General features: G+C 38.2%; 1 protein-coding gene across 1 annotated transcript; it reads right to left on the reverse strand.

The window, feature by feature from the left end:
• Positions 1-7,143: 7,143 nt before the first annotated feature.
• Positions 7,144-14,469, reverse strand: LOC149014867 (B3 domain-containing transcription factor VRN1-like). Its single transcript, XM_089156029.1, has 5 exons — positions 14,028-14,469; positions 12,788-13,903; positions 12,301-12,574; positions 11,543-11,673; positions 7,144-11,042 (listed from the first exon to the last, which is right to left on the reverse strand). The coding sequence occupies exons 1-5, from the start codon at positions 14,115-14,117 to the stop codon at positions 10,800-10,802; spliced, it is 1,854 nt and encodes a 617-aa protein (XP_089012155.1). The 5' UTR covers positions 14,118-14,469; the 3' UTR covers positions 7,144-10,799.
• Positions 14,470-16,060: the final 1,591 nt, after the last annotated feature.

A 16,060-nucleotide genomic window follows, 5' to 3' on the forward strand; every position in this document is an offset into this window, starting at 1 on the left:
TCATCAAATTTGATCCTTGAACTCGCAGATGTCTGTGTTGCCTATATGCGATGGAATGGATGGACTGAATTGTGTCAGAATGGTCACCGAGAAAAACAAGTTTCAATGCCAAAAATTCATGCCTCACCATTGTTGGCGTTCTGATAGACAAATTTCCGGAGAGGAGGAAAGACAAATGATTCATGTTCCTAAATATTTAATGATGTTCAGAAATCTGGAAAATGTGCTTTTTCAATCCTGTGAGATTTGAGAATGAGCAGAACACTCGCAGTTTCCATTTGGTATCCATTTGACCTCTTTTAAAGCTGGCTTCTCAACTGAGGTTTGTTCTGATGGATAGATTGGAAGACTATTCTTACACTCATTTACCACAAATTTAGGAAGACCCACCTCCAAGTATTGATATGGTGGATCATAGGTAAATTCATTCTTAAATGTGTGGTGAAGAGATGTGAAGATATTTCCTCTCCTATAAGAAACAAAGCATCTTAAATAGAATTAAGTTTTCATTCACCAAGAAAGGAACTAGTGTAGGGTTGGGAACGTTTTTCCCAATTGAGAGAAGATCCAGGTCAAAATGCACACTTGTGCGTGTGCTGTTATTACATTGAAGAAAAGAGATCACAGTCTGGTCACCAAGCCCTGCACTCATGAGTGAAACTCAAGAACATAAACATAGCTTCTTCTTCTTTCTTTTCTTTTTCTTTTTTTTTCATAAAAAGCAACGCCGTAATTTTATGTGTTCTTATGTATGCTGGGGCCACATACCTTTTAATGATATACATCTCAGCTGGCCACATACCTTTTAATGATATACATCTCAGCTTGGGAATTCTCATGTTTATTATTAGGAAGGTGTTTTGCCCTTTCACTTTGGATAAAATTGGATTATGAAAAGGAAAATCTTTTATATACAGAAAGCAGATTTGATGTCTGTGCAAGAATCTAGGTCACTGGGAACAAAATCCTTACCTGAATGCCCAATGTAAGTAAAATAAAGTGATTTTCTTGTCATTTGTATGGATCTCTTGTCAACCAAACGCAGTCTTACCGCTTTGTTAAAAGTTTAAGTTGGAAAAATGCAGGACATGAGGGTACCAAGGGCAGCTTGTAGTATTTGATGTAATGACGGCCTCCAAAATATTACAGTAGCCACACCAAATTGCATAGACAGAATACCCATGCTCAGCAATATGTTTCAGATATTGGCCCATGATATAGATCTTTGACTCCAAAAAGACCTGCAACATAACTTGATGAATCCTTCTGTCAAAAAATAATACATCCAATCAGCCACATTCATGGAAGGGCTAAAAACCATGGAGAGCAGGTAATTTCATCAAGATTTTACTAAATGATCAAGCCTTTATTTAAGGGGAAAAAATCACTAGCCGCATTACTTAAATTGGGAGTGAGAAACCCATGTATCTTACAACCTGGAAGAGTTCAAAAGAAGCAAATCAGCAAGATAACAAATATAGTAGCAAGTACAAGAAGCACTGACAAAAACCATTTTAAGATAATTTGTCAAATTGTCTAAGAGAAAAAGACAGCACATTATCAACATCCAGGTCTAGTGTCAACTTAGCTGATCCCATCTAATCAATTCTCATAATCTCATTACCCAATTTTCTCCCTCACTGATATTTCACTGTTGTAAATCCTAATGGTTTTGGATTGATAAATCCTCAACTCTTCCCTTGTTCTGGAGGCTCACTTCTACCCCTAGCCTGTCAAGACTTGCTATGGTTTGATATGCCAATGAATTTCTCTTTAACGGTTCCAGAGACATCATTCTAGCAGATTGAATGTCCTTTGGTACCTGTAGTACTTTAGAGATAAATAACATTTCCTAATGAAGCAGGCATAGCCAGGGGTGAAGGGGAGACACCAAAAGATTGTTCCCATATTTTGAGATCCTATTCATCCTATTGGCTATTGTTTCCTATGGTTTGGCAATATGCTGAGAGGTATTGATTTCAGCCAGAATTGAGTCTTTGTTTTTTTGTTTTTTACTTATTCCAAATGGGGGTTTGTCTGGGGATCTTGTTAGAAAGGTCGATTTTCAACCCTTCACCACATTAGGGACTGACTGTCAACATTCAGATATCAAAACTGAAACAGGTTGAAAGAAAAGAGTCTACCTTCATGTATTGCATAAATGGAGATGTATCTCAGTGTCCCATCTATCTAATGTAACTTCCAGTGTTTGTAGATCAGTGTCCCTTCTAACATATCTACTAACTACTAGTCTTCCTTGAAAATTGCTATGTGTTGTCATTAACAGCCAATGGCTGGGACACAATCAAGGAAGTCATACCAACTTATGCTTTTGAACCCTGAAGTGGCAGCCAAATGGAGAAGGATCTTTCTATTTTTTTGTCACTGGTGGAGGAAGGATCTTCTGTTTCCATATCTTTTGAACTACTTAAAGAAACAGACCAATAAACAGAGAAGATGAAAGAAGTAACAAACATGAAGTCTTGACAGAGTTTGGAGGCATTATCTATCAGAGAGTTTGGATTGTAATTTTAGAATCTTATTTTAAAACATTGCTTCCTATTTTTATTTTTCACAAAATATCCATTGTAATTGAATTAGTTCCTTTTTTTCAAAGTTCTACAGCATAGTGTTTTACATGCCATTTACATTGTTCTAAATAAAAGTTTTGATTTCAAGATACCACCATATTCAATTTTTTATGAGTCTCATATATCCATCAGAAACATTGCTGGCATTGAACACTAACCAGTCTGAAGTAACATACAGTTGTAAGCTGAAGCTTTGAGCTTGAGTAAAACTCCAGGGAGGAATATTTAGTCAGCATTAGAAGAGAGAGAAGATGTAAATGCTCATAGAAGAGAGAGCAAGAAGTGGCAGTTGAAGCAACAATTTTTTCGTGGGACAAAGCAGTAATTTGACACCAACTCAACTGGGCGTGGTGGTAGTGTAGCACAAGTCAGGTATGAAAGAGGATTAAATTGTTTTTCTAGGCAAGGAGGTAGCTATTACCTTGTGAAAGGGTGGGATCCTGCGTGTTTAATGTAGTGGGCAGGTGGTGAAGTCTGTAGTAAACCAAGATCCATTGAACCACAGACAGAGAGTAAAACAAGAAGAAGAGAGGAGAGGACATGCCACAAGCCTTCAATAGAGCAGCCTGCGAATTCTATCATTGGCAGCCTTCCTTTTTATTAAGGTAACAGTTCCCTAATTTAGTAGATACACTGTTAAGTGTTCACAGTATTATTTCTAACTACCTAACTTACCACAAATTACAACCAGAGTAAATAATTACAGAAAAACCCAGAAAACCAAACTTTAGGGACCACAATACCCCTAATCCTAAGCAAAGTTGATAGTATTTTTTCCCTTTTTTTTTTTTTTTTTTTTTTTGGGGGGGGGGGGTGGCGGCGCTGCAACAGCTATAGGAGAGCAAGGACAAATCTAAACCCCAGGTAACAACAATATGTCTATTCCTTGGGGTGTCTATAAGCAGCCTGTGAGGCATCAAAAGGAGCTTAGAGCAAACATTTTTACAGATGCCCATCCAAATCTGGTCAAGGGATCTAGATTTGGAAATCCATCTACAAAGGTTCTGTTCTAACCAAATATGAGAGATACAAGCCCTAAAAACTAGTTTCCCAACTATGTCACCAATGGAGGTGCCCTAAAAGTGGGAGAAGAACCAGCGGATCTCGAGATCAAAGGGCCTTGGGCGGGCACCTGCAACGGTGCCCAACTGAGATTGCTATTATTTGGTAACCTTGTTTAATGCAACTTTATGTATATGCTTCTTACCCAACTGGAAAGGGGGGGGGGGGCAGTGGTAGAATAACAGAGTACTTAATAAATATTTGCAGCCAGGCTGATGCAGATAAATCACAAATATGAAGTTCATTTAGCAGATATAAGCCTTGGGAGGGGTTATATACTTGTTAGGCCTTTGCTCCAACAAGTCTTTCATTGTATTAGGTCAGTCTAATGGGCCTAAAATGTGATAGGCAGTAGGCATACAGGATTAATTGTAGTCTCAGTAGCTGGAATAGGCCTGATGTTAGAATCCAACTTATATTTATCTCTAATGCCTTTTAATAATTCTGCTTTTTTAAATCACCTATTCTGGTTCAAATTTTCTGTAATTCACACTTGACGCATCCTAGTACTGGTTAGCAAAAAGGGCTATATATATGTGAAGGCCTTATGCTTCCCCCAATGATTTGCAGTAATAACAGTTCAAACTTACTGAATTTTCCCCCTGCGTATTCAGTACTATGCTCGGTGGATTTCAAGTGGATTCCTTTGTGGAAGACTGGAGTCTCTTCTAGGGTTTACAAGTACTCTCTCCCTAATACTCCAAAATTTCAATCTATCATATACAAAGGGGTGGGGCTTGGCATAATGGTTGGTGGACCAACGCTGTAGCCTAAGGTCAAGGTATTGAAGCAGCCTGTCAGAAAAAATTGTTACGCTAAGGTTGCAAAGGAAAAATGCCACCTTGGACTCTGCTTGTGAGGATGCCTTGTCACCTTTTTTATTTTTTTATTTAAATTTATTTTATTTTATTTCAATCTATTTTATTCAAGTTAACAGCTAAGATTTTTCTCAATGTCTTCACCCAGCAGTCACAATGCTTTCACTCTATTTATTGGTTCATTGCCCTGTCTGTAATGCTGAATGTATAGGTCTCTGCCTGGAATTTTCAGGCTTCGGATAAAGCTACACTATTTGGCATCAAAACCATCACTTATTAGATGAGATCAGTTTGGGTGTTGCTGACTTTACTCTTCTACTTTGAGAGAAGCAAGAACTTAGTCAGAATGGAAGTTTACTTTGTGGTCCAGACTGTATGTCACTTCAAAGCTCCGGACATAACAAAGGGGGAATTCAATTAAAAAAATGCTTTCGTTAAAATAATCTGAATTGGGCTATATACATGTTGGGCCTTTAATCCAAGGGTTTTCAATATATTTTGCCAATTCAATGGGCCTAAAATACAAGTAGAAGGTAGAAATATGGCAAGTAGAGTCTTAGTAGTTGTTCTATATCATAGTTGTCATGGCGATGAGGCGATGCGAGGCGGTTTAGGCTAGTTGAGGCAATGAGTCGAAAAGGCGCCCTCCGAGGCACTTTTGAGGCGGTTGAGGCGTTTTAAGTGAAATTTTTAGTGTACATCTCATTCACACCAATTCATTATGAATCTATCATATCTTATATAATAAAAAAAACTAATATTAGCCTACCTCAAGTCATCCAACATACTACAAACCACACATAGTAGGGCCTAAATAAAAAGTCGCAAGAAGAAAGGAAGAGAAGAAGTCATTTGTCACTGGCTGCTGCTTGCCAAAGTGTCATCACGGGAATGGAAGAGAAGAAGAGAGGAAGAGAGAAAGAGATTAGGGATTAGAGTGAGAGTGAGAGTGTGAGACTCGAGTCAAGAGCTTATTCTCTTTCGATTTTGTTTATTTTTTGTCTTTTTTTAACATTTGATCACATATAGCGTCATTATATATGCATATAGGTTCAAACAATAGATACTTTACAATTGGAATCTAATAAGTAATTCAATATAAGCCTTCAATTTGGCATCTCTCATGTGATTTAAAAAGAAAAAGAAAGCGGACGCCTTGGGGTATAAAGTGTTCGAGGCTCTTGAGGCGACGCCTAGGCAATGCCTCATACCACAAGGCGGTCGCCTTATTGTTTGAAAATGAGGCGACACCGATTTGAGGCGCTCCGAAGGTGCCCGGACGCCTAGGCGTGGCCTAGGCGACGCCTTAACAACTATGTTCTATATGTTATATCTTAGTTATTATTCATTTTGTGCTTAAGGAGAAAATGCCTAATATTAGGTATGCCTCTTATCTTTATCTCTAGAGTAAGCTTTACCTAAGGCTCTCTTTGGTATTGTTTGTGTTTCTTCTTCTTTTCTTTCTTTCTTTCTTTTTTTTTTTTTTTTTTTTTTTATCTTTTTTTTTTAATTATAAATAAATTTAACAAAAATTGTTCGGTAATGACCTATGTGTAAATAATTTTAACTAGTGGGGAAGGGGTTGATATTCCTTCTTTCGTATTATTATATAAAAAAGTAGAAGCAAAGCTTTTGTTATATACAATCTAGAAGGGGAGGCTTTGTTATATAGAGAGCCATTCTACCCACAACCCCCATTCTTGTACTTGATCTCCTTGTCATTCTTACTAACTATTTCTTTTTCCACTTTCATTACTCAGCAATGAATTCAACCCATGTGAATTATCGAGACACTATTTGCCATCATTGTTATCACTGAGAGATCCCGAGAATTTTCCCAATCTGGTGTCACAAAAGCTGGTTCATGAAAATTAAAATTCCTGCCTGATGCAGAATTGAAGACATATTTAAGAAAGAAGAAGCCCATTGGGTCACGCCCATCAAAGGCCTAAAGCTATCACCCAAATCAGCCCATGGCTTTCATGGGCTAGGGTTGTTTTAATGGGTTAAAATTATCCCACATATTCATAGTCTAGACCTAAGCCCAAGTCTAGTTCTTGAAAAGTCAATAAAATGGGTTGTGCTTTGAAAATAAAAGAACTCATTGTCAAAAGAGTTTCCCTTTGTCAAGAGTTAGGTAGGTGGTGTTAGCTAGTGGTTGGATGTTACCATTAATGTTTATGTCTCTTTATAATGCTATATAAAGAGATTTATGCAAGAGGTGAAGAGACAACTCATCAATTGAAATCAAATTGCTTTGTTAGCCTTCCTTCTCTATGGAGACTCCTAGTGTTTGTTCAAGGTAGGTTGGTGTTCGATCCAATCGCTCCACTTTGCGGTGTGAAGCCCGAGTGTTACATTGTTATTCTCAATTCCCTCATATTGTCCCTTCAATTTCTTCATCATAGTTTTGCCCCTGTTTTGAAGATCTATTCAGCCCGTAACGTTATGATATTATCCTTATAAAACCACTCTAGTTTCAGCCCTCTTTCACATCTAAAATCTAAACTTGATTCCCTGTGAAAGGCCCTATTTTGATCAATCAAATACATATAGTACTATATTATTTGGTATCAGAGCCATGACAGGGAGTGAAACTTTTGGATTGGATACTGACCTTGACGGCGCAATGATGGGGATGTTGCAACAATTGAACAACCAAATCACTGCAAGCCACAAGCAAGTGGAAGAGAGGTTCTCAGCAATGGAGGCTAGAGTTGTTGCCTCTACTCATGCTCCACACCCTCCACTTGGTGACGAATCCCATCCAACTTTCCTACCCGGATGAATATAAAGAGAGGGCCCCAAAGGATTCCAATTTTGCTACCAACCCTCGAACAGCACATACGAAGTTATTTCACTGGAGAATAACCTACATTCAATAAGCATGTTGGTGACTCTCAAAAGGTAAAAGCTTGAACACTAGGAGTTCATTCACACTAGCCATAACACAAGGCTAGTATTGGCTCTTGTTACGAGAGAAGTTACCCCTTAACCTAAGGTGACATTCCCTCCACTTATCAAAGAGTTACTTTCTAATTTTTCTGAGGTGGTTCTTGATGATTTGCTTAATGAGCTATCTCTTATTCGCAATATTATGCATGCCACTGATTTGGTATCGGCTTCGATGTTGCCAAACTTACCGGCCTATCACCTTAGCCTAGCACAACACAATGAATTCAAACGATAGGTGGATGAGTCGCTACATAAAGGATTCATTCAAGAGAGCTTAAGTCCATGTGTTGTACTGACATTACTCACTCCAAAGAAGGACGGTTCATGGCGTAACTGCGTAAGTGTGTTGACAGTCGAGCAATCAATAAAATTATAGTCAAGTATAGGTTTCCTATTGCGCAGCTTGATGCCATGTTAGAAATGATGTCCGGGGCTAAGATCTTTTCTAAATTGGGCCTCAGAAGTGGTTATCATCAGATCCGTATTAGGCCTAGAGACGAATGGAAGACTGTTTTCAAAACCAAGGATGGACTATTTAAATGGAAAGTCATGCTTTTTGGTATGACAAATGCACCTAGCGCCTTCATGAGGGTTATAACACAGGGGGTTGAAGTTGATCCAAAGAAGATAAAAAGCATCATCGGCTGGCCTAACCTAAGGACAATCATTGAAGTTCGTAATTTCCATCGACTTGCATCATCTTACAGGAGAGTCATTCGGAACTTCAGTGCAGCCATGGCATCTATTACCGAATGTTTAAAGCAAGGCAAGGGCGAGTTCAAATGGAAAAATTGTCCACAACATGATAGCACTTGGATTCATGCTAAAAATCTCAAGAAACTCAATCTCGATTGGTATGAGCATTACATATCATTTATCCATTCATCGGAGATGAATGTTTTCAAGCCGAGGAGAGTTGATGCAGAATTGAAGACATATTTAAGAAAGAAGAAACCCATTGGGTCAGACCCATCAAAGGCCTAAAGCTATCACCCAAATCAGCCCATGGCTTTCATGGGCTAGGGCTGTTTTAGTGGGTTAAAGTTAGCCCTCATATTCATGGTCTAGACCTAAGCCCAAGTCTAGTTCTTAAAAAGTCAATAAAAGGGGTTGTGCTTTGAAATAAAAGAACTCACTATCAAAGGAGTTTCCCTTTGTCAAGAGTTAGGTAGTAGTTGAGTTATTAATAGATAGGTGATGTTAGCTAGTGGTTGGATGTTACCATTAATGTTTGTCTCTTTAGAATGCTATATAAAGAGATTTATGCAAGAGGTGAAGATACAACTCATCAATTGAAATCAAATTGCTTTGTTTGCCTTCCTTCTCTATGAAGACTCCTTGTGTTTGATCAAGGTAGGTTGGTGTTTGATCCAATTGCTCCACCTTGCGGTGTGAAGCCCGGGTGTTACATTATTATTCTCAATTCTTTCATATTGTCCCTTCAATTTCTTCATCATAGTTTTGCCCCTATTTTGAAGATCTATTCAGCCCGTATTGTTATGCTATTATCCTTATAAAACCACTCTAGTTTCAGCCCTCTTTCACGTCTAAATTCTCTTTCATCTTAAGTCTATCAAATCTGAACTTGATTCCCTGTGAAAGGTCCTATTTGGCTACTGTTTTGATCAATCAAATACATACGGTACTACATTACTATCTGTGGCCCTACTCTGTTGGAATTGCAGTAACTTCAGGCCCTAATATCTTCTGATCAGGCACCAGTTTCACTCCAGATATTGAGATATTACCCATCTGAGGCTTCTCCAAAACTTATTCTGTGATAAAGGCTTGATCTGGTTATAAACAGTTGTTTGTATTTTGTGGTTCTATTATCTAATTCTGAAACCAGTCCAAATTTCAGCAACCTTGTTTATCTACCTTTAACACTGTTACAAATCTGAACCAGTACCTGTACTCAAGTTGTGATTGCAACCTGTCTGGGGTTGTATAGCTCCTATCTATCCTTACAGAACAGTTTAGTTTCCTAAAATTTTTTGTTGCAAATTCGGTAGTTGTTGCCCTGGATTAAGCAATTGGTGTTTGGTGGATTCCAAGCATAATTGCCTTGGTATTTTTCCTCCCCTTGACAGCCTGGATCCATATGGGTCAAGGCGTTGCCAAAGCGTCGCCTCGGCATCCTGGCCATTCTTTGGGTCAAGTCATCCTATTGTCGCCTTGTCACCTTGCTTGGTGTTGCCTTGGTTTTTGCTGTCCTCTATTCGCCTCACCTCGCCTTGTTGCCCTGACAACCATGCCTGGATCACGTAGCTGCCATGACAACTATGATTCCTAGTGAAGGAAAAAGTGAACTCTTTAGCATTAGTGGAAGGGTGGATTCCAGCTCTATTATTCCTCCTCCTTTTTAACAATTTTATTCAAGCCAGAAAGTTAGGTAATTTAGGTTTCTGTCAAATTCTTCATGCTGCAGCACCATTGATTTTACTCAATTTTCTGGTTTGCCCCCGGTTCTTTCATCCTGTTTCATACTAATCTCTAGTTGGATATTCTGGTTTGAATCTAATCTACATTAGAGGCCATCTTCAAATAGCTTTTGGAGTCCTGTGGATGTACTTTTTCTGGGTTTTAGTCTAGCTTTCAATATACAAAGCAATGACAATGTATTCAAAAGCAAGAAATAATCCTTCTCCTTCTGCACATTTGAAAACTAAATAAAGTTCCAACAAAGAGAAAGCAAAAATAAAGGATCAAACCATGATTCAGAGCAAGAGAACTGGCAATCAGAGATGTACCTTGTTGCCGGACTTGAAATACAACCTTCAGATATGGTGACCGGAGGAAGAAGGTATGAGATGAAATTAACCTTCAAAGGATGGCCATCTCTTGTACAGAACAATGGACAGGACACCATCACTGATCAAAGAATGATCTCATCATCTATGTTCTTAGCAACTGATGATATTTGCACAGGCTTTGCATCTTCAGTTTATTTCAGTTAGAAAATGAGACGCAAGATTAAAAAAGTGAAAAAAAAAAAAAACTAAAAACACGTTCCTCCAGGTCAATCCATTGCATTAGGTGGAGAATCAGTACGTGCAACATGCTACTTTTTGAAGTAAGATATTCCAATAACAGTCAAACTGGTTCCATTTCCTTGTGTCTCTTTATCGGTTGAACCATCAAACCCTGACTTATAGCCAATTCATAGGTCAATTTATTTAAGTGAAAACAGTGTGAGAAACATTCACATACAATATACAGATCTATTTTCAAACGTGATTGATTCTTAGAAAGCAGAAAAAATGGAACGAAAGAGTCTCAGTAGCTTCCCCCAACACCAAATTCTTCTCCAAATAGGAAAATAAGAAGGAAAATTTTCATTTAAATTACCACGTGTTACAGTTTCACCAGAAGTTCAGCAATTTTTGAAGATGGAGACCTTCAAAACATTATCCTTCTTATCAATAAGCTCAAAAGCACAAACATCTCCTTCTTCTATATTATTTTCCTTAACAAATGGACCCCAACCACGCCCAAACTTACCTGCACCATCCTTAATAACACAATTAACAGACCATTTTGTCCCATCTGTATTCTGAAGCATCACTTTATCTACTTCATTTGTCATATGGCTCTTGACAAAGTCGGACTTCATAATCTGCACAATGGAGAAGTGTTTCACTTAATGTCACTATAAGTCCATACCAGTAAATTAGAATTTCAGCTGTAAACTTTCAATCCTCAAGTATATATGGAAACTTTGGCCAACAGTTAGATGACCGCTTTGTTTTCATTATATAAGTCATGGAATCAGGGTGACTCTAAGCCAAGGCCAGTGAGCATGTTGCCCAGGCATCAATAAGGCAGGGGCCAAGTTCACCCAAGGGAAATGCATTTTCTCATTCTTATGTCTAAGCATCCTGATATTCAAGACAAGGAAACACCTTAAACATGAAGGACAAGAAGAGCATTGTCACCTGGGGCGATGCTTTTGACTATAACTTTTTCATTCACCAGGCTAGTGAGATAGATATTCCAGAACACATGAAGAAATTTAAAGTGCTTAGGAGACGACGGAAAAAATCAGCTAGAGGATAGTCTATGACAGAATTTTACCAAATTTTCTATCAACAATTAGTGTCCAGGTTAGAAGCTCACCATCCCAGACCTCCGAGCATAGCTTTGATGCATGTAAACTGTGTAGAAAGGGTTTTCAGATGTGAACTCTCTTGCTTCTTGAGTAGCTTTACTTTCCTTGATCACAGGAGGTATTCTCGTCTTTACAGTAACTATAGAGAAAGAATGACTTTTAGCAACAGTGAGGGCATTCTCTTCTTTATCACAGACAAATAAAGTTAAACTTTGTATAATCAAGCAATTATCAAAATGAGATCAAGCTGGGAGCATGTCAACCCAGGAATTACAAAGTGTAGTTCACCCCTTCTACAATACTCTTGGTATGTTTTCTATCCTTTAACTGATTACATATCATATAACCAGATGGAATTAATTCTTATAGCTGATTAGGACTATCAAGCTACTGCAATTATTTAGTTAGACCACTAACTTATTGATAACTTGCACAGTCCAATTATATTCTCAAACTCAAGAGTGACCATGACCCTCCTCTTATTCCAAAGCAAACATCAAGTCTCTATTGCAATTCATCAGTTAATATATTATTGTCACCTTTTTAATGCAATTCCAAAATGAATTTCTATTTTCTAAAATCTATCTTTACTTGAGTTTTGAACCCACATGTTGTCATATCAAAATAGCAAGAATAAAGAATGTAGCTAGGCTACCAGGCAAGACCTAATTCCCCAAAAGTAAAGAACTAACAAAGAAAAAGCAATTCAACAACGCCATAAGAAAAATTTTCACAAATATCTTGATCCAATTCAAACTCTACTCACCAGATCTGGGAAGAGGGATCCGATCCTCCAAAACACGGAAAAGTGTAACTTTCATCTCAATATCTTCCTTCTTAAACACCTCAAAAACACAACAGTCTCCCTCTAAAAGAATGTTCTCCCGAGCAAATGCATTCCAACCACCACTAAGAAGTGCTTTAATGGTACTGCGGAGAAAGAATCGGGCAGGCCATATTTTCCTCCCATCTGGAAGCATAAGTTTGACACTGTGAAAACCCTCTGTGAAATGCTCTCTGCCAAATTCAAGAGGAACATTCTGCGGTGGGAAAAAAGATTGCATTAAACGTACAGGCACAATAATTAAAATTTTACTTGACAATTGAAAGGCAACCAATGGAATTACTAAGCAGGAAAAGAGATGTTTTATACACCAAATGATGACCCCTGTCTTGACTTGGGGAAATGAGGAGCATTCAAGTGTTTTTGAAGGCAATGCAAATCATATTCAAAAATTCAAAGGAGTTCATACCAATCCCTTGCGCAGATATGATGGTTTCATAACCATCATGAATGAAGGGTTTTCAGTTTTGAACTTCTTGGCTGCGCAAACTGCCCTTTCTCTTTCCGTCTTTGTCACCGGCCTTTCCTTCCTTAGAAAAGCCCACTCATATTCATCTCTCAAAAGAATCTGTGATACAGGCTCAAGTTCATCGGTCTCCTCCTCTTCTGAGGAATTTGGTTTATCTTTCCTTCTTTTTTGAGCAGGACAGAAGGGTTCATTTCCTGGGCTTCCTGAATCAAGACAACTTCTCTTCCCCTGTTTGTCATCTCTGGATTGAGCATTGCAGGTAGGAATTCTCTGGATCTCCTCCTCTTCTGACAAATTTGGTTTGTCTTTCCTTTTTTTTTGAGCAGGACAAAAGGGTTCATTTACTGGGATTCCTGAATCAAGAGAACTTCTCTTTCCCTGTATGTTATCTTTGGGTTGAGCATTGCAGGTAGGAATTTTCTGGGTCTCCTCCTCTTCTGACAAATTTGGTTTGTCTTTCCTTCTTTTTTGAGCAGGACAAAAGGGTTCATTTACTGGGTTTCCTGAATCAAGAGAACTTCTCTTTCCCTGTATGTTATCTTTGGGTTGAGCATTGCAGGTAGGAATTCTTTTTCCCCGTTTCTTAACTCCGGATGGAGCACTGGAGGAAGAACTTCTCTTTCCTTGTTTGTCTTTTCCAGATGAACCATCATAGGTAGGACTTCTCTCCCCTTGTTTTTCAACTCTGGTTTGAGAATCACCAATAGAAATTCCCTTTTCCAAAGAAGCCGGAGTGTCTTCCTCATCTCCACATTCTTCACTTTCAAGCTTCACAACAAAGTTATGAACATTGGATTCTTCCGTAGTATATTTTATTTCACACGAATCATGATTCAATACAAGAACAAAGAACCGTGAATCCCCTTCGTATCTGAAGACTAGAAAATAACCAACACATATCTTATAATACTCCAAGAACCCCTGAAAACCGTCATCAAACCAAACTCCATCTACCTTATCCAAGCCTACAACCCATTTTTCCCCAGTGGGCACCTCCAAAACTGCAGACTCAGACAGATTTTCACCAAATTTTCGGACGAACTCAACTGGCATTTCCTGAAACAACCAAGCGGTGTTATTTGTAGTACCCACAAAATTCTACATAGCTCAAACGAACAAACATGTAGCATACAAAATTGGTATGGTAAAAGAAATTTACAGAGCAGAAGAGAGAACTTACCAGCTGTCCACAGTCGACTGTTGAATGAACAATAACCTTAAAAAAGTGAGGGTTCCTCTTCTTAGAACTCTTCCGGCGGCGTTGATGCATCTCTTTTCTTCTGGGATGAGAAAATCGGAATCTGGGAAAACGAGAATGAATGGCGAGAAAAGACTACTAAGGATGTCACTTCACTTAATGCCACATTAAAGTTTCGAAAACTACAGAGTCGAACAGAGGAAGGAGTCCACGGTCTTCAACTTTTTCATCTGATCATCGTTCTCACTCCATAGCTTCTTCTGATCAGCTCTCTCACTCTAATCCTTCCACGCTTTAGAAATTTTAGGTGGTGTTTGTTTTGATAAAACTAATTTTCAGCAGAAACCCTGGAAAAGGAATTCGACGAAGGTGCTTTCAGTTATTAGATTTTTGAGTTACTTCTTATGGAAATCGTTTCCCGTGTTAGTGTTTGTGTAGAAATTGGATTTTGTTTTGGCCAAAAAAAAGTAGAAATTGGATTTTAGGCTTATTTTGAGTTACTAAAGTGGCCCTTCATGCCTGGGTTAGTAAAGTGGTTAAGGGGAGGTCTTGGGTTCGCACCCATTTGGCCCCATATTTTACGTTTTCACAAAATCTAAAATCTTATATATTTTATAGGCCTTTTTAAAAATTTGGGGTGAGAAAGTTGGGTTGTCACCTCACCATCTCTAACATTCCCATCCCAAGCAACCAAACAATCTACAATTTTTGGATTTAAAGGAAAAGTATAAAATGTTTGTTTTTTTTAAGAATTTTTCCACCCCACCTTTATTCCAGCAAACAAATGCAGAGGGAAATTTTAACCGACAACCTCAAATTTTTCCTTAAAATCAATGCAACCCTCTGAATTATTTAATTTATCAATGAGATTCCTATAGGGATGAAAGTATATCAATGACATCCTTACCATTAAGAAATCCCTATTGGCTCAGACAAGAGGAAACTGGAGTTCGGGGCATTTCGGCTCTCATGATTCGATTGGTCTAAAAGGGCGTGGCTAAATTAAGTAATCACGGACGTATGTTCCTATTGAGGGTGGTCTACGATCAGTTGGAATCAGGTTCACATATAATCCAAAAGACAATTTTATCTAACCTTGAGACCACACTTTTTTTGGATTCCATCTTCCTTGGGAGAGCTCATCTGGGAGCCACGTCTATTATGTAGCGATAATGAGAAGGACTCGATCTCTCGAGCACTAGAACATCTAATGAAATAGGTGGTCGGGTTCTCTTTCTACAACCCTTTTGATATGATAAGCCCAGCCCCCTCCCTTATGTTTAGTTTAGGAGTAGGTATCACAATTAAATGCTAATGTAAGCAAGTTAAATTTTTCAAAAAAGATAAGAATAACCTTGAATGAAAAACTTTACTCTTGACCTGTTTCTTCATCTTTATTTACCATCTACGACCGATTTGATAATTTCAGCTCAATTGCCATCAAAATTTTGGTTATTATTGATGTATTTTACGAGCTCAAAGCAAACTTTGAAGCATGTTTTTTTCTTTATGTTCCAGGCCTCTTGCCTACAGGTTGAAGGATTCAGGCTCAGTGTCCAAAGTTGTTTCCACTCCTTCAACCTTTGGTCGTGCCCTTATGGGCAAAGCGTTGGCAGTGAGATTGTCATCTGTTGTGGGTGCCTACTTTGTCTAAGACAGGGTAGAGCTACTAGTCTACTACAGTGCTAGGGGGGCCATGGTCCTCCCCAAATTTTTGGAATTTCTCTTTTCCCCTTTCCAAATTTTGAATAATATCAGCAATTACCTCCCCCTCCCCCAATGTTAAATCATAGGTCCATTATTGGTCTCAAAATCCACTTCAGACTAACCATTCGTCATATATAGTCTTTAACTTATTCATAAATAATCTCAATGAGTTACAAATAAAAGAAATATCAAATATATCATTAGTAAAAACTCAAATGCACCCTACCATGTGCATTTACACGTATAATATTAATAGCATACATAAAAGCTAGTCAATTTTAAAGATGCATCAGCCTTTTTTTTAAGGA

The sequence above is a fragment of the Hakea prostrata genome, chromosome 5 (assembly GCF_041222555.1).
Source record: "Hakea prostrata isolate BN-2017 chromosome 5, UWA_Hpros_2, whole genome shotgun sequence".
Taxonomy (NCBI): Eukaryota; Viridiplantae; Streptophyta; class Magnoliopsida; order Proteales; family Proteaceae; genus Hakea; species Hakea prostrata.

Bases quoted from the DNA above. Each gene is read 5' to 3' on its own strand.
- LOC149014867 (XM_089156029.1), bottom strand. From the start codon at position 14,117: ATGCATCAACGCCGCCGGAAGAGTTCTAAGAAGAGGAACCCTCACTTT. The intron at 12,575-12,787 runs GTATGAACTCCT...TTCCCACCGCAG, and splicing joins CATATCTGCGCAAGGGATTG to AATGTTCCTCTTGAATTTGG. The intron at 11,674-12,300 runs GTGAGTAGAGTT...CTTTCTCTATAG, and splicing joins GATCCCTCTTCCCAGATCTG to TTACTGTAAAGACGAGAATA.